Raw genomic sequence first — 24,741 nt, 5'->3', positions numbered from 1 at the left:
GTAGGTGTGCAACATAGTGGCAGGACAAAGATGCATCAAAAAACTCACTGACAATCAAACTTCCACTATGATTCGAGCAACTGCCAGATCAGCACCTGACCGTCAGGAAGAGATCAGCAAATTGGTAAGTGTTCCCTGAGTGTGAGCCAAGGGTAGGAGATTTTCTTTCTGTTCCCGTTAGCAGGTTCTGAGGAGTTTGTGCACTACCAACAGGTTGTTGCCCAAATACGGTTATTTCAGAAAAGCTGAGATTTGAATGGAGAGAAGTTCCCTTTTTCTGCAAACAATAACTCATTTGTTTGGATTTCAGATGCGGAGCGCGAGTTTTAACACCGACCCTTACGTTCGTGAATTTGGGATAATGGTGAAGGACGAAATGACAGATGTGACTGGTAGAGTCCTCCAGCCTCCCTCAATCCTCTATGGAGGCAGGGTATGTTGAGGCACAACAAAATGTGACTGCTTTGATTACCAGCTGCGGTAACTTCGGATTGCTGTGTGTGAATGAATGATGCTGAATGCAATGAGGTTACAGTCATCATAGGTGTAGTGTTTAATGTTTAGTATTATTGCTAGAGGTCCTTATGTTTCGTGGCCACATTGTTGATAATTCTTTATTTCTCAGTTGCTTCTTTATTTCTGTAGATAAAGCTAAGGTAAAATGCATTTATATAAACTTCCCTGGGAGATGTTGCTTATTTCAACTCTGAAATCTTCTGAAACTTCTGATTTTGAGTGCTCTGGGTGGAGCAGCTCTGTTTAGGACAACTATTTTAGGACATTATCTCTGTTAGCATGTTAGTCTCAAAACTGCCTCTTCCTGTAGAAGGCAGGTTGGCAGGTTTTTCTTTACAGTGACTTTTCAGATGGCTTCTGCCTGACTTAGTCGTCTTACTGTGGTGCCTTGCAAACAAAAATCTTGTAGCATCTTTATCAGTTACATAGCCTGTCTTGTTGATACAAGATCAAAGCCTCCATGTCTGGCATGACTTAATTCATGGAGGCTTCTCATGAACTTCTACATCATGCATTGCCAGCTGACGATAGTTCTACCAGTGCATCACAGTAACATCCACTTGGTGGGAGTAAAAGGATTGTGCATGTCAAAGTTCAGTACCTGGTCTCCTTTTGTCATCTCGTGGGTCTTCTCTGCAATTGTGTGAGTGGCACCCAACCAGCATTTGCCTCTGCTTACTGGTGTGTGAAATATTGATAGCACTTGAATTAAGTGACACGTGGAGAGTTCACTGTGCAGTTGTAAAGTCACTGTAGAAATGTGTATTCCTGTTAACATTACATTCTGACCATCAATCTTTGACTCAACCCATGCATAATTTCTGTTTGCTCTTAATTTATATTACCAAAGAAAATCATCAACAATAAACATTGCCTGCTTCCTACAGTTATTTTTCTTAAGAAGCTTTACTTTTCACCAGACTAGCAGATTGCCTTGTTGCAGTGATAGGATGATCTTTCTAAGATAAGATGGATGATTGAGCAGTAGAGAAAGAGCTCAGATAATTAAATAGCTTACTAGTTGGAGGGAAGCATAAATGGCTTTTCTTAGTATGAATCATTTTCTGATTTAATGTTTGGTTTTTTTTTTCTTTCCACACCCAGAATAAAGCAATTGCTACACCAGTTCAAGGAGTTTGGGACATGAGAAATAAACAGTTTCACACTGGAATTGAAATAAAGGTTTGGGCAATTGCATGCTTTGCTCCCCAGCGCCAATGCACTGAGGTGCATCTTAAGTAAGTGTATTGCATAAGGTGATAATTTTATTACTTATTATGTATGGAAATGGACTTATGTCAAACAAAATATGTAATCTAAATGTGGCAGTATATCTTTAACGCTGCTTTTGATGCTCTTTTGAATTATGCAGCATATAGCATAATGAAATCCTCAAAATTAGACTTGCCAGAACCAACACATAATGCAGGGCAAAGCTCCTACCACAGTGAGGGCTTGGGATTGAGTTTAAGGTGGTCAAAGTGATTAATGGAGAATATTCATCACTGAATGTTTGTCAAGACTTAAAGCTAACTTGTATGTTATAACCTGGTTATATGGCAGGGAATAATTTGTGTACTATTAGAATGTTTGCGTACTAAAGAATATTTTAACAAGTAATCCAGCTTTTGTCTCCAACTTTGCCCAGGCCTGGAGGCACAGCAGTGCATACCATGGTACGCTTGCAGGATCAGTAGAGCTGCTTGTTTTGTTCACTTGGAACATTTAAAGGAAGCTTTCAGATTTTGTATTTTTTTGTCACAAACAAATGGAAGGTTATTGTTAAAAGTGGTACCTGCCGTCCTTGGGCCATGGGAAGTGTGCGTGCCTGTGTAGCTGGATTTCCCTAATTCTTTTGCACAGTTTCTTTCCCTTCATGTATGGGCAAGTGCTGTGTTTAGCTGCCCTTGCTGGTGACTCAGCTGTTCTTTGTCAGGTGAATGCAGGTTCATCGTTATTCATTGCAGTGATCCATAAGGATGTTGGTTTAGATGATTTGCCAAACAGCTCGGGAATGTTTCCCTAACAACTGGTGAGAAAACAGTGGAAACACAACCTTTTACATCCTACTGTGTGTTTCAATCCTTTAGGACTTTCACAGAGCAACTGAGGAAGATTTCCAGAGATGCAGGAATGCCAATCCAAGGGCAGCCATGCTTTTGTAAATATGCCCAGGGAGCTGACAGCGTGGAGCCCATGTTCAGGCATCTCAAGAACACCTACACCGGTCTGCAGCTCGTTGTAGTAATTTTACCAGGAAAAACACCAGTCTATGGTCAGTGAGTGCCAAATCATGAGCTTGAGTTTTAATCACAGTTTCTGGCATTTTTTTCTGAGTTATCTGAATGATGGAAGTCTAATTGACTGCAGATTAAATTTGCTGCTTTTCTTGTGCTGCATGATGTTTTGTATTAATACCTTAATTCATTTCATTATGTTTGGCTGTGCTTTTAACTTGCTCTTCCTGTTGGGTTTATTTGATACACGTTTTGTCAGCAGAAAAGCTAAAATCAGAGCTTTTGAGAAATTGATTGAACTGCTCTGTGGTTGATTAAAATACACTTACTGCAGTTCTACATATATTTACTGTAATGCTAAAAGTTCTGAGTGAATAAAGAAGAAGTGAGCTTAAAAACTGCCTAGCTTTTAGGACATCTTTGCTAATTCATGCCATCAGCCCTCTTCGGAAGGCTGAATGAAGTAGAAAGCTTTTGCCCATGGAATTTTGTGGGTGAAAACTCAGCAGCTCTTGGAGACAGATTGATCACTGGTGCATTTCACACAGCACATACACATAGGTTTTAATTTTTGAGACAAACCACACATCTTGTTTTTAAGATCTTCCTGTGCTGCTCCTTTTCATGTCCTGCCTTCCTCCTCTTATAGTTTACCCTGCCTAATTGCAGCCCCATAAACCACCATCCTCTGTCTTCTCCCATAGATTTGAGGGCTCTGATCACAGCCCGTCTGTATCATGCAGCTGCACAATTGTCTTCCCCCATCCCATCTCTCACATTCACCAATTTAATAGAGCAGAAAATATGCTCCTGATTCTTACTTTTCCAAAGGTTATCTGATACAAAGTCAAAAGTAATAGAGACGAAAAAAGAAGCTGCAACTAAAGAATGCTTTTTTCTTTTTTGTTTTCAACCTTCCACATAAAGTTGCTTGTCTCTAATTTGGTCAGTAGAACTGCAGTGCAAAATGACATCTTGCACTGTTCCTGCTCCACATTTAGAGGGGATGCTTTCTTCTTTCTAACCGCTGAGAGGATGTGGTATCATTCCCATCTACTCTCCGTATAATCATCTTTAGTTATGGTTCTCTGTGTTCCTCTAATCATCATCCTTCTCCCTGTGTTCTTCCATAGTCCTGCATTTCCTATGCACATGGCCTTGTCTCCTCCTTTTCGCTCTCCTCAGAAAGTCTTTTTTTGTGCAAGTCAGGGTTAAAGCTAATGAGCTGATAAACTAGAGGGATGTAATGTTCATGGTTGGCTGAATGCTGGCATATTAATACTATTTTTGAGTTACTAGTCCAGAGTTGAATAATGAAAGAACTGCTCGTCGTCCTGATATTATCCATATTACCTGACTTCATTTGCCGAAGGTTTTTCCACAATTATGGTGGCACACTGTAATTCTGACACAAGTAGTGTAATTTAAGAAGAAAGTTCAAATGAGCCACCAGTGCCTTTGGTTACATTTAGAACCCAGGCGCTGTGTTGTCAGCAGATGGAAGCAGGACAGGAGGAGGATGTTTAGAGAGCGGGGTTGGGTCAGGGAGGTAGGTTTGTTCTTATTTCCTCTTCACTGAAATGAGTACTGAAACTCTAGGTGTCAACAAACCAACATCTGGTGCACTGATCTGTACTACAGAAGTATCTGTGTGTCTTTTCTGTCCTGCAGCGGAGGTGAAGCGTGTTGGTGACACAGTGCTGGGAATGGCTACGCAGTGTGTTCAGATGAAGAATGTGCAGAGAACAACACCTCAGACTCTGTCTAACCTCTGCTTAAAAATAAACGTCAAGTTAGGAGGTGTAAATAATATTTTACTGCCACAGGGGAGGTAAGCCATCTTTTATGGAGGTGAAGAGTGTTGTATTGTAAAGGGAATATGCATCACAGAACTTTTTTTTCCCCTACAGTCAATAGCACTGTAGTCTAAGTGATCTTTAGTCAGGCTGTCTGCTGGCTTCTAATGCAGTCCTGCGAAAACTGGGTTACAAAGAATGTAGTGGAATGCTTGTTCCAGTTGAAATTGGTTCTAAGACAGGTTTGTACTGCAGTCTGCCCATTGAAACTGTATGGTTTTCATTTGAGTGAAAAAAGTCTTTTTGCTTTCAGTTTCCAAACAAATAGAAAACATCTTTCTAAGTAGTGTCCTCTCCTTTATAATTTGTGTTCAGGATTGTTTGTCTTGGTGTACGTCTCAGTTTCAGTAGACATCAAAAGCAATGGAAACTGGGAGCAGAAAACTAACTGATTGCCAGGATTTACCTTACAGTTTCCTAATAGTGTTCCAGTGAATATACATGCAGATACACTCTGACTGCAGTTACTTTAATCTAAGTGTAGTGTTAGGTTTCTGCTAGAGTGAAAACACAGCACTTTTTATAATCCTTGCATTTCGGGTTCTAGAGAGCCTATGGAGTAACCTGCTGCATCATTCTTAGGATCCCATTTCAGAGAAGTAAACACTCTGCTTTGCACAGATAAGCAAGTTTTCACTTCACCATGTTTAGGTTAGTCAGATGGCAGCTGCTCAGAAATAATCCCAGAAGTACTTGGCAGCAGGGAAGCACATCATCAGAGGGGAGATAGATTTCATGTGTCTCGATAAATTCCCTTACACTGAAAGTGTACTCAGCTTTGCTCAATAAACTGTATGTTCCTGAAAATGGAGTTAAGTAAAGAGGGAGAGGAGAAACAGCACAACTGCACACAATGCCTAAATGCTTCAGAGGAGCCTGTTTTTGGTTTTTTTTTAAATGGAATGCTTGGATCATTTTGTTAGTTGTTGGGTAGAAGAGCCTTTGATCTGTTGAGCTTCATGATGGTTGCAAGCAGCTGCACTTAGAATTACCTTCAAATTCCTTTTGAGAGCAGGCCAGAAATCAGTTGAATCTGTCTATAATAACCATTCCTAATCCACGCTCACGCACAATTCCAGTGCCCTGAAGTCTCCCATTTAACATTGTTTTGTTAAGGAATAAAGTTGAATTTTAACATTCCCAGTGCAATGTGTTGGTGCTCTATTTTGATGCAAGAGACCAATACCTTGGAGGTTTAATTTGACTTGCAAATATAGCTTAAAAGTTCTGTTTCTAGATCAATAGCTATGATAACCATGTTTTTTTGTACTTAATTACTGATGCTGATTTTCATTTGTAGAAAAAGTTGTAACCTTTTGTGTATGTGTGCAGTTCTTCACTTTTCTCATATGGTATTGGATACTTAAGGAGCAGCTTCTCATCCTTATTTGTGTTCTAATTAAGGGAAGATGTGATTCTTCAAGTTTTTAAAAAAACAAACTTTTTTTGCTCCTTTTTAATGAGAAGTCATTTAAAAATATGCCTAAACATTTTGTATCTAGCATGAGAAGTTTGATGGTGACGTGTGAGTACTGTCACAGTGCAGACAATGGTCTGATCCATTGCAGGTTGTAGACTAATGCATGACAAGAGCAGAATGTGCTATTTAGTTGACTTCTGATGCACTTTACGAAGTGTAAAGGTTGCTGCTTTTACAAATTAGCTTTGTCTTCATACAGACCACCAGTATTCCAACAGCCTGTCATATTCCTTGGTGCAGATGTAACCCATCCTCCAGCTGGAGATGGAAAAAAGCCCTCCATTGCTGCAGTGAGTACACTGTGTGGTTAACTCCTACTTTCTCCACTGTTCAGTTATGAAGCATTTTATTACTCGCAGTTCTTACGTGGCCCATTTCTTCTGATTGCCCATTTATAGCATTCTAAATTATTTTTCTGCAAAATCTAATGAAACTTTGGAGAGCTTGCTCTGCTGCTAATTATGTAAATGTGTGTATTGTGTTGTAAAATGCCTGAGATGCTAATACACTGAGGAGCTTTTCTATTAGCTGGTATTTATCGACCTGTAAGAAGCTGGCGCATGCTGAAATCTGCTTTTTCAGCAGTTAAAAATATTAAGAATTTAGCTAAACAGGAATGTGTCTGCTTCAGTTGTGGTTTGAGCGTCCTGATTATAGAAGCATAGAGTGGCTTGGGTTGGAAGAGTCATCAAGCTCCAAGCTCCCTGCCACAAGCAGGGCCACCAACCTCCAGATCTGCTCCTGGGCAGAAACTGTGCAGTAATTATCTTAAATATAGGGTGCTCTGCCTTATTTAATAACAAAGGTCTTAGTGCTACTGTTGAGTAAATAGACAAAGCAATTGCTTTCACGTTTGCTGTGGTATTAAGGTCTGCTTTTTTATTTTCCAACAGGTTGTAGGAAGCATGGATGCTCATCCCAATCGCTACTGTGCCACTGTTCGGGTCCAGCAGCACCGCCAAGAAATCATCCAAGATTTGGCTGCCATGGTCAGGGAGCTGCTGATTCAGTTCTACAAATCAACCAGATTCAAACCGACTCGTATCATTTTCTACAGAGATGGAGTTTCTGAGGGGCAGTTTCAGCAGGTTATGTTTCATTTTGACATTTGGATTCTGTTGTTTTCTGGTGATAGATGTGGTTTTATGTAGAAATGAACATCCACCAATCTCTTGCATTCCAGCCAAGATAAGTGGGGAAAATGTTTTCATATAATTAGCAGAAATCCTAAAGAATTGCTTTTTTTTCATTGCACTCAGCTTTTTTTCAGTTCTTGTTGATCCCTGTAGCACTGTAAGTGACTTCAGAGAGCTGGAAAATAGCACGCATTTGAACAGTTCTGGAGATGATTCCTTTTACTAGCTTGAAAAATAATTAGTCTGTTGAATATTCAACAGCCTAATTACATGTTACTTTGTGTTTGGCAGTTAAAAAGATTTTGACATGTAGCTTATTAGCCTGAGCTGGTGAGCTAATTTCTTCTCATTAAGTGAAGAATCTGAGGTTTGATCGTGCGTGCTTTGACATCTCCTAAGTGAGTGACAGGGCAAGAGGGAGCATGATATCTGAATTAATCTGAAAGCTGGTTTTGTATTTATCACATGTCTTTATGTTTATGATTCAGGTTCTCCATCATGAATTGCTGGCTATCAGAGAAGCATGTATTAAACTAGAGAAGGATTACCAGCCTGGAATTACATTTATAGTTGTGCAGAAAAGACATCACACCAGACTCTTCTGTACAGATAAAAATGAGCGGGTACGTTCGTGTTGTGACTGGCAGATATCCAGATCACAGCCAAATTGCTTATGTGCTGTATGGAAGGGGCCTCTGAGGGCCGTGTAGCCCAATCCCCTGCAGTGAATGGGGACACCACAGCTCAGTCATGTTGCCCAGGGCCTGATTTAGCCTTGCCTTGAATGTCTCCATGAACGGGGCATCCACCACCTCTCTGCAACCTGTGCCAGTGTCTCACCACCCTCACTGTAAAAGACTTTTTCCTTACATCCAACCTAAGTCTACCCTCTTAAAGCTTGAACCCATTTCCCGTTGTTCTGTCACCACAGGCCTGCTGAAGAGTCTGCCCTTTCTTTCCTGTAGCTCCCCTACAGGAGAAAGCTCCCCTACAGGAGAAAGCTCCCCTATATCAAACGTTTGTCATGATTAAAGAACTGTGTAACAACTGTGTAACATAGTGGGTGAAATATTTCTGCCTGTTAAGGAAAATGTTCTTTTTCTTTCCCATATGATAAACCAGCAAGAAGCTTTTATGAAACAGCAACAGGATATTTTGTTCAACAAGTCTGCTTGTAATTTCTTGATGTTACTCAAATTCTTCATTCTTTTCAGTTTTTTACTATCTCAAGACACTTAAATGGAGGGATTGCTAAGGTGGCAGTATAGAGCTTAAAGGGTAGGAACATGAAATAGACCAGGCATTCTCAGAGAGATCTGTTCAGTATTTCCAACAGTGCTTAAGGCATGCCTCATCCAGTTCTGAAGTAGGGAGTGTCTGTGGGTTTTGATTCCTGCTGGATGTACAGTGACTTTTGGGTAGCTGGCTGTGATAGAGACACCTGCACAGTAGAAACTATTAGGTGAGATGAACTCTTTCCTTAATGCTGTGTGTAAGGCAGGCAGATGTGTCTTGGACACCAGTGATTTGATTTGGGAGTATTGAGTCAACATGTGATTTTGTATCTGTGAACATCTCAGATGGTTTTATGAATGCATTGCAGTCACCATTGTGTCTCTTGTGAAGTACATGTGGAAGTGTTTTGCCCTTTCCGGTGGGGAGGAGATTCCCCAGGGCAAGGATGGTGTCATTGCTGGAAATGAAGAGTTCCCAACTGCAAACCTCTGTTCAAATGCAGCGTTTTCCTTCAGTTCTTTTTCCTGCTGCTGGGAATCTGTATGTGAGCATTCGAAGCCTGCTGCAATTGAGGGCATTATTTACTGTTAATGCTGACATGAAGGTGATTTTGTATATTGAGAACGCGGTTAAAATTGTTTCAAGGTAAAGGTATTTCTAAGTTCGGCTTCCAACCACAGATTGTTCTCTGTGGGTATAAACAAGACAGATTAAGGGGGATTCTGTCCTTAATTCTGTCACAAAATGGGAAGGCGAAAGGTGTTTGACAGATCAGTTGTGGGAAGCTCTTCCTGCGTTAATCAGAAAAGCTCATTATGATAGATAACCTCAGGGAAGATTTTGCAGCTCACCTCTTTTCTTTCTTTTTTTTTCCTCTCAATAGTAGAGAAACTTCAAAATTTACTTTCAGTTGTCCCTTCTGGACTTCCTGCTTTTTACAGATTCTTTAAAAACGTTTCTTGCCTTTGCTATACAGCTGGAAAAGAAAGAAGTTTATGTGCATTAATAAATCTGTATGCACCGTTCACACAGGTTGGAAAAAGCGGGAACATTCCAGCTGGTACCACAGTGGACACAAAAATCACCCATCCATCGGAGTTTGACTTCTACCTGTGTAGCCACGCTGGTATTCAGGTACAGCATTTTGCACGGGGTGGGAACTTTTAAACATAGCATTGGCTGTTGGTATTCCTGGTGGTGTTTGCACAGGAGACAAATCATACAGCCTCTGTGTTTCTGCTTTGTCCTGTACTGCTAACATCTAAAAGAAATGAACCTAGCAGACAGGAAGCACGCACTGTGCTTTCAGTTTACTGTGTTGAATTGCTCCCACGTAACTTTGGGGAAGCAGGCAGTTCTGTGGCAGTTCACCCTCAGAGGTGGAAATGTAAGGAGTTGTTTTTGACGTTGAGTATGTGATCTGCCTTCAGGGAACAAGCAGACCTTCACATTACCACGTCCTCTGGGATGACAATCGTTTCTCTTCAGATGAGCTGCAGATTCTTACCTACCAGCTGTGTCATACGTACGTACGCTGTACTCGTTCAGTTTCCATCCCTGCACCAGCATATTACGCACACCTGGTTGCCTTCAGAGCCAGGTATCATCTGGTGGATAAAGAACATGACAGGTGAGTTGCATGGCTTTGGATTACTGTAGAATTTGACAGGGCTTCTGGGATCAGCAGCATCCTTGGTTAGCAATTGGAGGGCAGATTGATTGGTTTTTTTTCTCCAGTGAAATACATGGGGGGAGTGGCCGGGGTGGGGAGAGAGAAGAAAGAGGTGTTGTGTTCATGTGTCCTTCTTTGCTGTTGTTCCATTTCAGAACTTCAGTAATGTTTTAAGGGGAATTAACTTAGTACAGAAAAGACAAAGGGCTGTTGGAGAGGGTCCAGAGGAGAGTCACAAAGGTGATCGGGGGACTGGAGCACCTCCCCTACAGAGACAGGCTGAGGGAGCTGGGCTTGTTCAGCATGGAGAAAAAGAAGGCTGCAGGGTGACCTCATTGCAGCCTTTCAGTACCTAAAGGGAGCCTACGAACAGGAAGGGAACCAACTCTTTGAAAGGGTTGATAACTGCAGGACAGGGGGAAATGGTTTTAAGTTGATGGAGGGGAGATTTAAGTTGGATGTCAGGAAGAAGTTCTTTACAGATTGAGAGTGGTGAGGTGCTGGAACAGGCTGCCCAGAGAGGTTGTGGATGCCCCGTCCCTGGAGGTATTCAAGGCTAGATTGAGGTGTTCATGGGCAGCCTGGTCTGGTATTAAACGGGGAGGTTGGTGGCCCTGCATGTGGCAGGGGGTTGGAGCTTCATGATCCTTGAGGTCCCTTCCAACCCTGGCCATTCTATGGGTCTGTGAACTTTTGACCATTCTATTCAGAAGAAAGGAATGGTATGAAAATCTTACTTGAAAGGAGGGGCAGAATAAATACGGTTTCCTTCCCCCCCTTCTCTTTCAGTGCTGAAGGCAGCCACACTTCGGGTCAGAGTAATGGCAGAGATCATCAAGCACTTGCAAAAGCAGTTCAGGTTCACCAGGACACGTTGCGCACGATGTACTTTGCTTGACATGTTTCAATGTTCAGCGACTCAGTACAGCACTGAGTTGGATTCACGTGAGACCAGCTGCACTTAGACCAACAGTTGCCCAAGCTCCAGTGACAGCCAGCAATGAGTGATGTATCTTCATTTTCATTTTTCCCCCCTTTTTGCAAGAAAGCCTTCCGTCCAGAATTTCAGACTTGGTTATGAACTGCATTCTTCTACAAAGCCCCACGATTGTTGGAAATGTGGTTTGCCAAAATCTCTTAAGCTGCCTGTTATAAAACAGACCCATATTTTATAATTAAATCAAGAGCTGTGATCTCAGGGCTTAGGGGAAAAAAACAAAACACAAAACTCTTCATTGTTTGCTATTCATTTAATTGCTTTTAATAATTTGGAGAGATCTAATTTGTACTAAAGTTAATGGGCTAAAATGCTGTGAATTAGCTTTTAATACGAAGGAAAGCAGAGCATTTTTTGACTATTCATGAAGCCTTGGTTTCATTCTAGATGCATTTCCAAAAGTTTTATTTTCAAAAGAAAAGAATGACAAAATCCTGCTTTCCAGCTGTCTTACAAAGATTTTTTCTCTGCGTGTCTAAGGGCAAATGTATTTTCTGAAGCTTGTTCTTGAATGTTTTTTATTGTGCTGCATTTAAAAATGTTTTTCATAGACTAAAGAAGAATTTTAAAGCAGAATGAACGAACTTGTACCTGAACTTTTAATAGGCGCAGTCAGATTGGCAGAAGAAGAGGTGCCATTTTTAAGAAAAGCAAAAGAATTTAAGGTTGTTGTTTTTTTGTTTTTTTTAAATCATACTGACAGCTAACTTTAGAATTTGTCATACAGGACTGTGACACTCTCCAAAGTCTCTAAGGAATACGGGTCTGTGGTGATAAATACAGTACAATCCTCTTTCACTGTTATGTTTGAATTAATGTAAATTTTATATGTGTTTCACAGTATTAATGTGATAGACTAGATGCTATTATTTATTTTTATTTACTAAGGAGTGCTCATTATACTTCTGTTAACATATCAAGAATGCTTTGGATTTAGAAATTAAAACCTTATCGTGAGGACATTACTATTCAAAAGCAAAAATATGCAATTGACTTTGATGCGAGAGTTGAGAGCTGCGTACAGAGGACGCTGTGTAGCAGTCTGTGGAGAAGGGCTTTTCAAAGCGTACCCACAGCGTGGCAGGTTTTACCTGTGCAGTCAAAGACGCACACGAGACCAACGTTCTGCATCCATCCAAGCACAAGCAATTGTATTTTATTTATGTGTTGATTATTGGGGAAGCTGGAGCTCTAAGAGGGGGAGGTGGTTTGATGTTTGTCGCGTGGACAGAAGTCAGAGAATCTATGCAGTAAAGGTGAATCTTAGGAAACTGAAGTTTACTTAGGAAGGGAGGTGAAACCTTCGTTATGCATAAGAGTAAACGTGAGAGTTTGGCCATTCTCCTAGGAGAAGCATTAAGTAACTGGTAGTTATTAGACAAACACTTCTGTTAGTTTGCACACTGGGTTCATTAAAAACCATAGTACATATGAAAACCATTGCACTAATGATGATGCCACAAGCAGGTGTAGAAGAAAAAGGAAAAAGCCCATGAAATGTGTTTATGCCGACTTGTTTTTGTCTATTTTCGTAGGAAAACTTAAAATCCACCCTGTCAACGTGTATTTTAAAGATGTTCTCTTCCATTTTGCTTTGTCTTTTCCCTTTTCTCTTAGCGGATGCTCAGTCACTGTTCTGAGTCCATATACCTCTAGCTGCTGAGCTGGGCCAGGAGCTTTAAGCAAGGCAGAGGTGTGTGCCATGCAGCAGGGAGCCCGTAGCTGGCTGCTTGCTCAGTAAGCTAGAAGTGCCCAGCCTTTGCTGCATTCAGAGTTTTAGGTACGTAACTCAGTGCAGATTCCAAGCATCACCTTGTAGCAGCGTGTTGGTGTCGTTCAGGTGAAACAACGATGGCAGTCCTGCTAGCAGATGTTTGTGTTGTTCTCGTTTGTTGGTTAGCCTGCCAGGTCAGACCTTTGTCTCGTGATGTGAATCTAGCTTTTAAATGATAGACAGTGTAACAGAAAGCAAACTCCACGTCGCGTTGTCTGTCTTCACGTTTTCCAGCAGCCAGGCTGTACGTGCCTCCCTTACACGTACTGCTCACCTGCAGAAGCTTTTTCACACTTGACACATTGCACTTCTGTGTGTTTGCTTCGTGCGTTTCAGATTTCAATTCGGCAGAGTTTTATAAGTGAATTTATTTTTATATGAATTACTCTCAACAAATACAAGGAAGATCAAGCATTTTAAAACTCCAGTTATGTTATTTGCTGCTTGTTACGCGGAGACCTCTTGGATGTGAATTTCGTCCTCCTTTTCCCTCTCTGTGCAGTTCTGGCATAACTGACTTGGTGCAGATGCCCAGATGGGGTGAGGAGGACAGACAAGCTGTCTTGACCCCAAATCTTATTTCTGAAGCAGGTCACGGCACTCCCTGCACCCTCTGGTGGATGCATTCTTTGGGCTGGCATAGTAGCTGTGCACTCTTGATCTGAGAGTAGCCGTCATCTGTGGGTCCTCTTGGAATGAACAGAGATTTCTGTGCAGTTTTCCTTCCCTGAGTGTGAAGAACTTGGGATGGTTACATGCATTTCAGGCTGGAGGCGTTTCTGCCTTTCACTGATTTTTTCATCCTCTCTTACTGCTGATTCTGCAGCTTGATTTCTCCCTCCTTTCCCTTGCTGCCCCTTTTCCCCCAACTGGTGAATAATCAAATAGTTTGAAGCCTTTTTCTAAAACAACATTGATGAAGGTACACATGTAGAAAAGTGCAGTGTGCTGTAAACCCAGAAGCTATCTTTCTGGCAGCATTCCTGAAGTTCCAAGTATTTCCTATCCAAAAAGAGGAAGAAGAGGTTCGGGGGGAACGGCCGAACACCTCCAACCTTCCTGTTGGTATTATTTGCTTACCTCCCATGTGTTTTGTCAGAACAGCACTATCTCAGGTAAACACAAAGCTCCAGATGTCTCTGCCTCGCATGCGTTCCTGCTGTCGAAGTTGTAGCTGGGGTTGGCAGTTATAACCACTGAGTCACTGTGCAGCTCAGGCCAGCAGTAACCAAACACGTTTTACCCTTTTGCAGTTGTGTTTTGAGCCGTGCAAAGGAGACGGCAGTGCAAAAGAGCACTGGGCAGGACCTCTTCCATTGCATTCCTTGTGCTCTCTGTTATTTTCCTGGCAGTGACCTTCTGCTTGAATTCAGCTGTTGGTGCAAGCTGTCGTGTGCTTAGCAGTCTGAAAGTTGATACTGATTGCACCCTGGTGACAAAAATATCTCATTCCCATTGCAGGCAGGAGCACCGTTACGGACAAACTGATGCCAGTACTGCAGCATTTCTTTGGTTTCAGAGCAGCTCACCTGTAAAAGACTGTGCTTGAGAAATGGACAGGCATTAATGAGTTGCTATGGATTAGTCTTCTGGAGTTTGTACTGAAATAATAACACTATAGGAACAAAAATACTCCAGTACTGAAATAGGTTGTGAAATCTCTGTCCTTGGAGAGGCTCAGCCTTGGCTAGGTGTGGGGTTGGGCATCTCCAAAGAGCCCTCTCAGAGCACAGGGTTCTGTGACAATCCCCATATTAACAAAGATAAAATATAAAGCTGTCTTTTCTCATGTTCTGAATGTAATACAGTATTGCTTATTTTTAGAAATTTCTGCTCCAGTGGCTCAATATGGAACATCTACCCTGCATCTTGTACCACCTGGGAAATAGAGTTGAGTCAGTGCTTAGGAGGAAATATCTTAATGTGAAACGTTGGAAGCAGGTGAATTTGTCTCTGCCTTACGTGATTTTGGCATTTCAGATAGCTGTATGCAACGTTAACACTTCTCATCTGTATGCACTGATGTAAGGTCACTTCTGTATATTAGAACTCCTTCTTTGGACTTGGTTCAAGTTAGAGTGTTCCAACTATAAAATTTGGATTGCTGAGTTGCAGTCGTTGATCTTCCATGTTGCAGAAGTTTTGGTCAATTTCCTCACGTTTAGGTCTGTCACAAGGATTTGAAATAACTGTGGAGGTTTTTCAGTGCCCAGGTAGCCTTATGAAAAGATGGAAGTTCCTTGTTAAGATGCTTTTGAAGCTTTATCAGAAGTCACGTGTGCTTGTGCAAAGAGACTTTGTATTGAAAGCAGACTGGGATACGGAGTGCTTTGCACACAGCTGCCAACACTATTTCCTTACTGCAGCAATAAATGGTCGTGTGCATCTCTCCTAAAAACCCCAGTCTTTTTCATACCAGTGTGCTGGAGACTTCTTGTGCTGGAAGAGCAGGTGTGAGTGGGGCCATCTTGGTGTCACCCCATAAGAATTTATGGTGGCACAGATATATTTTACATAGAAAAAAGGAATGTAAAAAAGTTCTGTTAGTCACACTTGATACCAGTGAAATAAATTAACTTTTCCTATTTGTTTTAATACTTTTCTCTTTCAGTAACCTCTTTGTGTGTGTGTGTGTGTGTGTGTGTGTGTTTGTCTGTCCTGACCCGTGTGCTTTCTCAATTTCTAATACAGAACAATACATTTTTTTACCTTTATATTACATTTGGCAATGGGCTTCTTGTTGCACTCTTGCAGTCTTTTCTAAGGAAAACTTTAAGTAGGAGGCAATTGCACTGATTGTTTTTAATCTCTCTTTTTACTGTAAGACGTTTTTGGCATCTGCTGTAGCTGTTTAAAAATACTGTAAATAGTGCTCTGTATAGCAGATATTGAAACGCTGTGGATCTCAGTCCTTGTACTTCCATTGTAGGAATACTCTCATATTCTACAGTATTGAGATAAGAGCTTTGGTTTTTCAGTGTTGTTGTACTTGGTTTGCATTCTGGTATGAATCCAAGGGCACAGTTGCTTTCTCACGTGTTTCCTGGCTTCTTTCAGCATTTGATTCCTGCCTTGTGTTGAGAAGAACCAACCTCTGTGGCAGAATTAGTAGAATCGTGGGGCATTGGGATGGAAGTTACTATGCTGGGATGCAGAACAGCAAGTTTTGTCCCCAGTGACTGGAAAGGTGCATCCCCCCAAAGATGCCCTCAGTCTGATGGAGGTGGGGTTTGCAGTGTGCGCGTGGTGTGGTGCGCAATCAGTTTTATGCTTCAGTTGCTTTTCTTGTGTTGTTTTTTTTGCTTGAAGTGTTAATATGAATGTAATGGCTTGGCCAAATCACTACAAAAGGTGTTTTTATAGGACTCTTAGTTAGCAAGCAGATGCAGTTCAAGGCTACCTCCTGTGTTCCTCTGCAGATAGATTAATTTGTGAAGTGAACCTACTACTACAGCAGCCAAAATGCTCCCAGATCAACCGTATTCTTGTTATGTATTCTGCTTTGTTCCTTGCTGGAGAGCTGCTGGTGCCATACTGTGATCTTGGATGTCTTCCTGAGGTGTCCATGCCAAAGTGGTTGTTGAAGTCTCAGAACTAGCAAGATAGATCTCATCCAGCACGCCTGCTTCCATGCAGTCCCTTTACCTTCTGCCCATTCTCTTGCTGAGTTGATATACTGTTGTTTCCAGATGAGAAGCGTTTTCATAGTTTAGCCATTGGCTGAAAAATACTATCATGTTTTCATTGCAAATGACATGAAGGTGCTTGAAAATATATTTTGAATCTGAGGTAAAAAAAAAAATATATATATATATATATATATGAGTATTTTTTTAACACTTTTTGGATAAGTCGATGTGAGACTGTAACGTTGAGAATTATTCCCTGCTCAGACCACATTTGATAAACTTTGAAGTGGAGAGAAAAAGATTTGGAGTATTGTTTGTATTGTGACTGCTTGGTGTGTCAGTTTGGTGCAGAGCCTCGGCTGTAACTCAGTCCTGAAGTAAGCGCACGCCAACTAAAGGTGCTTTACATAACCTGAATAGAAACTGTAGAAAACTGTGTTAATGCATCACTGTTTATGATGCATCCAAACAAGCTTCCTCGTTTTGTAATTAGCCACTCTGCTGACAGAAATGTTTCCTGGTTGTGCTCAGTGTGCTGGTGTGCTTTCATAGCGCTCTTCTAGCTTACGGGCTTTGTGCTCTGGAAGTGAGCATTTCAGAAAGAAGTTAGCCCAGGATTGCTTGCTGTCTTCAATGTCTTCATCTTTAGCCACCGATGTGAATGATGCTTATTTCTGGCAGGGATGATTGCTGATGTTCTGGTTTGTGGAAGAATTCTTATTGAGCAGTGGTGAGTGACTGAATAAATAAGTTCATATAATAACTAAAGGGATGATGTCCGAAACACTCTTTCCCATTTGCTGTTATAACTTAACAAGGCTCCCTGCAAAAGCATGAAGTGTTTTGCTCTAGGGGAAATGGCTCCTTTCAGAAAATACTTTGCTGTGTCTTGCTGTTAGGAATCCACAGACACTGTTGGCACTGCTGTGGCTTTGAAGAGGTTTCAGGGCACTGAACTTCTCTGTGAGAAAAACCTTACACAACAAGGAGAGGAACATTGTGTGCTTCATAGGAAGGTCTGCAAACCTGAAAGAGCATCAGGAGGAGCCCAGCACTGGATGTCTAATATTGAGAAATGCCATCTGTGCCATGCAGCTACCCCATCCTTTGTGGAAATAAGGCAAAGTGAAACACTATGCACAACCCTGACCCCAGAAAGGCAGTGTTGGTGGGTAGGCTCCTGGAAGCTAGGCTCTGCTTTTAGCCCTTGGTATTGCAGAGGATTTAGGATTTGGTTGGAGTGAAGACAGGGACATGTGCTGAATTTGTAGGTGAGAGGTTGGTGGGAGCTGCTCTTGGAGTTTTGCACTTGGCAGCGCTAGAAATGTGAATGGCTGCTGCTCTTTTCCTTCTTTTTAAACATCTTCAGAAGAAGAACTGTTTACAATTTGTCCCTGTACTGCCTCAACAGATGCATCTTAAACTACCTGTGGCAGCTCTCCAGCCAATCAGCCTACCCAGCGTTCTGAAGAGCCTCCAGTTGGCATCAGAAGGCTGTGTTAAAGGGTGTGTTTGTTTGTAAATAGTGGCTTTGTGTGCACAGATTGCCTCCCCCAGCCTTTTGGATGTGCTGTTCTCAACTGAAATACCAGCTGGAATAGCTGCTATCTCAGCAGCAGTTACAGATATGACTTAACCTCAGAGTAAATTTATGAATTGGCCCTAAAGCATAAATTTAAACATATAAGATCCTGAAAAATGAGTTGAGACATTTCTGCCCATTTTGGTTTTGAGTGTGCTTGGCAAACATGAGCAGTGGGAAGGTCAGCAATCGAGCTCGGGAATTTCTGGTCCCCTCTCTGGTTCCTTGGTTAGATTTCTCATCAGAAAAATGCTTGTGATGTGGATTCTGTTCTTTCTTTATCAGCTTTTCCTGTTCCCGCATATACAGACAGGAAGCTTCGTTCTTATCAGGGTATGTAAAGCTGTGTGGTTGTGCTTGTCATGCACACAGCTCAAAGCAGATGTGGTCCATGCTGTATGGGCACGGGCACCTGGCAGCGGATGGGATCGAGCCCATCAGACGTGGACACAACAGGCAGAGAAGCGTGTGTCCACGTTTCACTAATATTAATTCTGCATCATCTGGAAGTGGTCAGAACCCACTGTTACTGTGCTATAAAAAAGAGGTAATGCTGACCCTGGTTCTTTTGTTCCTCATTTTCTCATTAGACATGTAAGGCTGAACCTTAAATTTCTCATCTCGTTTACAAGTGACAATGCTGTCATTTTATCTTAAATACCATGTCTCCAATTGCCTGCCTGACTTGAATCTTTAATTGATCTTAAATTACCTCTCAGTGTTTAATCCCCAGAATGCCTCTAAATTAAATGAAGATTGTTGTATGTGCCCATTTTTTATTACCTAGTGTTTAACAGCAGAAATAGTTTGTGTTTTCTTGATTATATGGAGGGAAGGGTGAGATAATGTGTGAATTTGCTCATGGAAGAAGATGGACTTGAGGAGTAATTACTGGTAGACTGTCTGGGAAAGCAGCACATCATATGGGGGAAGCAGAAGCAAAACATGAGGAGTAAGGTTCAGAATTACGTATCCATGGAAAACTAAATCACAGATTCTGAAAGTACATCTGGCAAAGTTGTGGGCTGTTCTGGAAGGTTGCAGTTTGGTGTGATTTCTTGGTTCAGCTTGGAAAACGATGTGTGTACACAGGGCTGTGTGTGTGCGCGTATCCACGTGTCACTGAAAGCTGAGTGTGGCTCTTTGTGTATAAAAATACAGAAGGAGAATATGAGCACAACTTCACTGGCTTCCGTAGTGCTTTGTGAGGGTGTGCAACCACAAAATCTCAGACTTGAGGGCTGTTTGTAAATGCAGACTCAGTCCCACGTTTGTGTGCAGCAAAGTGGTTAACTGATCATGGGGGCAGATGAGACAGAGAACAGAATGTATTAAATCCTTTTTCCTTTAATTCGGTATGTTGCAGATTGAATGAACATCTGTTAAGATGTTCATATCTTTCTGCTAATATTTTTAAATTTTTAAAATAAAAAGAATGGAAAAAGAACCAAGAATTAATTCAGAAGTTTTGTATTGTACGCGCTCCCTTGAAACAAAAGTGTTTTTGTAACCAGTTTATCATTTTGAAAGCAAAAACGGAGATGCTAAGGGCCTCATTTCAAGTGGTACTGAGTGCGTGCTGACTGTTGTGTGTGCTTGTGGTGTGTCAATGCTGTAGTGCTGGCTGGGTAAGACTGGCACTTGCCATACAAAATCCAGGTGTAGAAATACCCTCTCCTGACTTTTAAATGCATCAGCGGCGTCGTAGGGCTTATTGCAGAGATGAGGTGTTGCTCTGTGTTACTCAGAACTGCTGAGGCTCTGTGTAGGTGTGGAGGGTTGCAATGCGTCGTGTTTGTCTTGATGACGTAGCGTAACGTTTGCATGATGCTGTGTGGCGATGCCACCTTAAGCCTTAAAACAAAGATAAATTTGACAGATTTTCTCAAGAGTATGCAAAAAAATACTGTTTAATGAGAGTAGAGTGTTCCTGTAAGGCTGAACTAGTTTTAAAAAAAAAAAAGTTGTCTGAGATGGAAAGGGGAAGCTGTAGATCTCTATACTGTGACCGACCTCTGTAGGCAGTGGCTGTCACTGTGCCCCGCAGAAGCTGATGCGTTGCTCTGGCAGCCTGCCCCAATTCTCAGTTCCTAGCTTTATTTGTGTTGGATGTGTTGTGCTCCCTCCCCCTGTTAGGAGATCTCTGCCTGGAGGAGGAGGATGACTTAACACTTACTTGGTGTTGGAAAAACTCTTCTCAAGGTGTGTGCTTGCTTCACATAGCGCCGTCGTTCGCCCTTCCTGCGCCCGATGTCTGATCCTTAAACCATTTGAACTGGGGGCAAACCAAGCAGTGGGGACCCAGCTTTCTTTGTCCGTTTGGATCTACCTCATGTAAACAGTTGGGTGCTATTTACTCAAATTGTCTCAGATGAGATTGGCAAAAAGCGACCAAACCGCGTTTGACAGCCGCCCTCGGCACAGGCTGTCCTCCGCAACCCAAACCCTTTGGGTTTCTTCTTCGCAGACGACAGTGTTGTATTTGAGTTGTGTCCTTCGTGCCTTTGTGTTTGTTTTTTTTTTTCCCAGTGCATAACAATCAAAGGTCGTGTCCTTGATTAAGAACAGCCAATGAATTTTAACCACAAAGTTTAAAAAGCAGCAAAGTAGCTTTAGCAAATGTTATTTTTCAGTGTCAGATCCACGTGTACAGTATCACGGCAGAACTAGGCAAAGAGAAAAAGCCAATAAAGAACTCCTTGAGATACATATAATCCCAACCCTAGAGATGTACCTCTGTGTATCCATTCAAATGCATATATATACACACGTGGCACAGCTGCGTGCGTCTGTATATAAAATGGAAGGATGCGTGGGTAAGGGAATAAAATGTCATCGACTTTTCCACAGTTTTCTATGGAACAGTTTACAACTCTGTATAGGTTTTTCTACTACGTGAACCTTTTTTACATTAAAAAAAAAATAATAATTCCTTTTTGGAAAATTTAAGTTGTGATATATACTATTTTTTTTTTTTTTTTTTTTGAAGTTGGGGAAAAAAAATCAATCAACTTTTTACCAATACCTAATATGGGGGTGGGGGGACGAATCTCTTGTGTACTCTTTAGTTTAATTAGTAAAGAAAAATGATGTATGGGATTGTAAAAGTGCTGACATTCCGTGGTGGCAGGACTTCCAAGTGTTTCCTAAGGCTTTCTGCTGCAGAGAGACTCGAACAAAGGAAAATGCCTCTGTTAAATGTTTTTATAAAACTGCTCCATCAGGTCTATACTTAAGCTATATTTTCTAAAGCCTAATCATCCTTTAATATGCTGCATATAAATTATCAGCATGGTTGCACTTTCTCAATAATAATGTATGCCCTACAATTGGCTCATGATAAGGACTTTAGTTTTTTAACAGAACAGATAGTACTTTGGGCAGAAGGTAATATTTATATAGGTACCTCAAGAAAAAAAAATAAAGAGCCTGAATATGCTGCATTTTGTTCCTTTAACATTTTTCATGTAGCATTTGTTTGCTTTTGTTTTTGTAGTAGACGACCAGCTACCTGTTTGCTTTGGGGGACCCCAGTAGTGTTTTCTGTTCCGCTCGTAGGATGTCGTGTCCTGCCTTGGTTGCATGGACGGGGGTTGCCCTGCATTGCGAATGCAGCGGGGAGGGGGGACCACGAGGACGTTGCTTTACGTAGGCTTCAGGAAAAGGATGCTGTATTCCTACAACAGGCAGTAGATGTTCTGAATGGTGAATCTGTTGTACCGCTTTCTTGACTCTTTCGAGTGCGGAGAGGAGGCAGCTGATTAACGAGGGAAGCCCAACAGCCTGAGCTTGCCCTGTTGGTCCACGTTCTGAGGCGGCTCGGCCGTGCTTCCCAACCTCTGGCTTTGTGGAGAGCTGCTGCCTGCGGTGTGCGGCGCTGCCTGCGGTGTGCGGCGCTGCCTGCGGTGTGCGGCGCTGCCTGCGGTGTGCGGCGCTGCCTGCGGTGTGCGGCGCTGCCTGCGGTGTGCGGCGCTGCCTGCGGTGTGCGGCGCTGCCTGCGGTGTGCGGCGCTGCCTGCGGTGTGCGGCGCTGCCTGCGGTGTGCGGCGCTGCCTGCGGTGTGCGGCGCTGCCTGCGGTGTGCCCCGCTCCCTGCGGTGTGCCCCGCTCCCTGCGGTGTGCCCCGCTCCCTGCGGTGTGCCCCGCTCCCTGCGGTGTGCCGTGTTCCTTGCGGTGTGCCCCGCTCCCTGCGGCCTCTTGCTGGTGTGGGTGCATCTTCTGCTGCTTTGTTTCCGAGTCAGTGAAAACCTAAAAACATGCAGAGGTGGGGAATTTTTGTTGAGAGCTTTTGAAGGAAGCTTCAGAGGCTGTGAAGTTGAACATTTATTGTCACGTTCTTAAGCTTAGGTGGGTCCTCTTCCAAGTTTGTTTTACAGCTTGCAAGGTAAAATAGTTTGCACTACTTTTGCAATAAACTCATGAAAAACCTAACAGTTTCTGTTTTGGTTTCTTACTGTATATATACAACTAATACTAAAGACTTAGCATAGTGTTTCTCACCTCAAAACATTAAGACTCGTAACAAGCTCAGAATGCTGTAATTCCTGACAAAATAATGATGTGAATGATATTTTATAAAGTTATTTTGTATGGTGTCAATTTTGTTTTGCCTCATAGTATGTCAATAAAATAAAATTTCTCATCTTTACAACATAGTTTGATGTATTTTTATTGAACTTAATCCAAAGCCATCAGTGGCTTCCATCTGTAGCTCAGAAGCAGTTCCAAGTCCCAGTGACAGATTCAAGGCTGAGCAGAGATCCTCATAGTACACCGCACTGAGCCTTTTCAAATTGTAACCCATATTTTGTGAGATGAGACAGGATGTGTTCTAGAAGAGCCACAGTGCCTGGTCCCAGTGATCTCTTCTGCATTGAACCCTTTGGATGTGTTTCAGATGTTTCTGTGGGCGCTCCTCTGCTTCTGTTGCTTTCCAGAAGAGTTCATTATGGACTGCTGTTAGCGTAATGCCTCCTAAGTTGTCCTGGAATAACATATGGAAGGCTGTTGCTTTGGATAGCACTTGCCTGAAGGTGCTGCTGCTTTTCGTTCTGTTCTGACTTCATACCTACAGCACCCAGGTCTTAAACGAAGTAAGCTCTCTGTTACAGTGAAGTATCAAGTCAGGAGGATAGCAGAGTTCTCTTGAGTTCCAACACAGCCCAGCCCTGCAGACCAGACTCGTTTTATTCAATAGTAGGAAATACTCACAGCTGTCCCTCCCATTTCAGGCAGAACTCTGTGTTCCCCTTAGATTTGAAACGCTACTTTGAAGCAGATGCAAGCTTGCTCTGTGTCAAGCAAGGCTCATAGGGAAAGGCTTGAGCAGATGTGAGGCTGCAGTTGGTTGTGGCAAACTGTGGCAGCTATGAAGTCCCCATAGAGGTCTCTGGTGGAATTAATACAGAAGGGTGTTCAAGTTCTTGTGGCCTTGCTAATTGCCCAGAGCTTGTTCATCAGCCCACAGGAAACTTCTAAGAGGGATGAAATACAGTGATTTATACTTGGTAACCACAGTCCTTATGGCATTTTTGCAAGCTGAGAAAGATGGGAGCTTCATTGCCTTTGAGCAGCCTGGGCGTGCTGGGGAGAATCTTCCATGCTTGTGTTGCAGGAAGGAAACCAAAAATACGGACATAATAGCGCTCATTCTGGAAAGCTTCCATCCCCCAGCATGTGTTCTGCTGTCCAAAATCTCTGAACGCTTCAAAGAGGCCAAGATACCCTGAGAAGTACTGTCAGCTTCCTGCCTTGCAGCTGCCTTCCCTGCAGGGCAGAAACATTCAACAACTGCAAACTTTCAAAATCAATTCTTGGAAAAATGAGAAGAAAAGCAAAGCATCTCCTAATGAAAGCCCACTTAGGATGGCTCATCTTGTTTGAGCTTCAGCCATTTTATAATGACCTTTCTCATACGAGACAGGGACAGATATGGCTCAGGAGGCCTTGGTCACAGCCTTGTAGCACCTAAAGGAATAGCATAGCACTGTCACGGAGAATGTGTTCCTTCTGTGGAGGCTAAAAGAGACTGCATCAACCCAAGTCACAGTAGCAGAAGTGCTTCAGTTTTGCTGCATGTTCCGCAGTGGAACAAACACTGGGTATGCTACAAGACCATGGTTCGTTGCTAGCTATTCCCAAGCAGCTTGGACCACCTCAGGCTTAGGCTACAGGTCTGAGGCAGCAAGGCCACATTCCTATCAGCTATAAATGAGGATAGCTTTCAGGATGACCAAGTGCAGACCACCTGTGGCCAGGGACACCTCTGCCCATCTGCGACCATAGCCCAGGTATGTGGCTAATAGCCTTCAGCAGCAAAATACACTGCTACTGAGCAAGCACTGGAGCAGCCTCTTAATTCTGTGGCAGAATTTCCCACTTCAGGTCTCACAAAAGTGACCCTCATGCAACTGGCCACCATCTAACACGTCCCCAGAGAACTTTGTTTTCCTTCAGTCCCAAAGCACCATGGCTCCTGCTGTGCCACTGGGCGCTCAATCGTAGTGTTGGTTTACAACCTGCAGAAGGTGGCTGACCGTGCTGAGCCTCCTCGCCAGGCTCAAGATGGCAGCTTTGGGCAAGTGACTGATATCTTCCTTTAGACCCCCTGCACAGCACCATGACTGGC

At 42.5% G+C, this 24,741-nt stretch overlaps 1 protein-coding gene across 3 annotated transcripts in view; it reads left to right on the top strand.

Moving 5' to 3' along the window:
* AGO2 (argonaute RISC catalytic component 2) overlaps window positions 1–19,061 on the top strand; it is a 48,483-nt gene extending 29,422 nt beyond the window's left edge. For all 3 annotated transcript variants that reach the window (XM_052703591.1, XM_052703592.1, XM_052703593.1), the window contains 11 exons: window positions 5–124; window positions 311–433; window positions 1,621–1,754; window positions 2,607–2,791; window positions 4,425–4,584; window positions 6,289–6,379; window positions 6,983–7,177; window positions 7,714–7,848; window positions 9,494–9,595; window positions 9,892–10,091; window positions 10,923–19,061. In XM_052703591.1, the coding sequence (XP_052559551.1) occupies window positions 5–124; window positions 311–433; window positions 1,621–1,754; window positions 2,607–2,791; window positions 4,425–4,584; window positions 6,289–6,379; window positions 6,983–7,177; window positions 7,714–7,848; window positions 9,494–9,595; window positions 9,892–10,091; window positions 10,923–11,031 (1,554 nt within the window). In that variant the 3' untranslated portion in view covers window positions 11,032–19,061. The remainder of the gene's footprint in view (window positions 1–4; window positions 125–310; window positions 434–1,620; window positions 1,755–2,606; window positions 2,792–4,424; window positions 4,585–6,288; window positions 6,380–6,982; window positions 7,178–7,713; window positions 7,849–9,493; window positions 9,596–9,891; window positions 10,092–10,922) is intronic.
* The last annotated feature ends 5,680 nt before the right edge of the window (window positions 19,062–24,741 follow it).

The sequence above is a fragment of the Tympanuchus pallidicinctus genome, unplaced genomic scaffold, assembly GCF_026119805.1.
Source record: "Tympanuchus pallidicinctus isolate F22 unplaced genomic scaffold, pur_lepc_1.0 scaffold5, whole genome shotgun sequence".
Lineage (NCBI taxonomy): Eukaryota > Metazoa > Chordata > Aves > Galliformes > Phasianidae > Tympanuchus > Tympanuchus pallidicinctus.
This window is presented reverse-complemented; position numbering and strand designations above follow the sequence as displayed.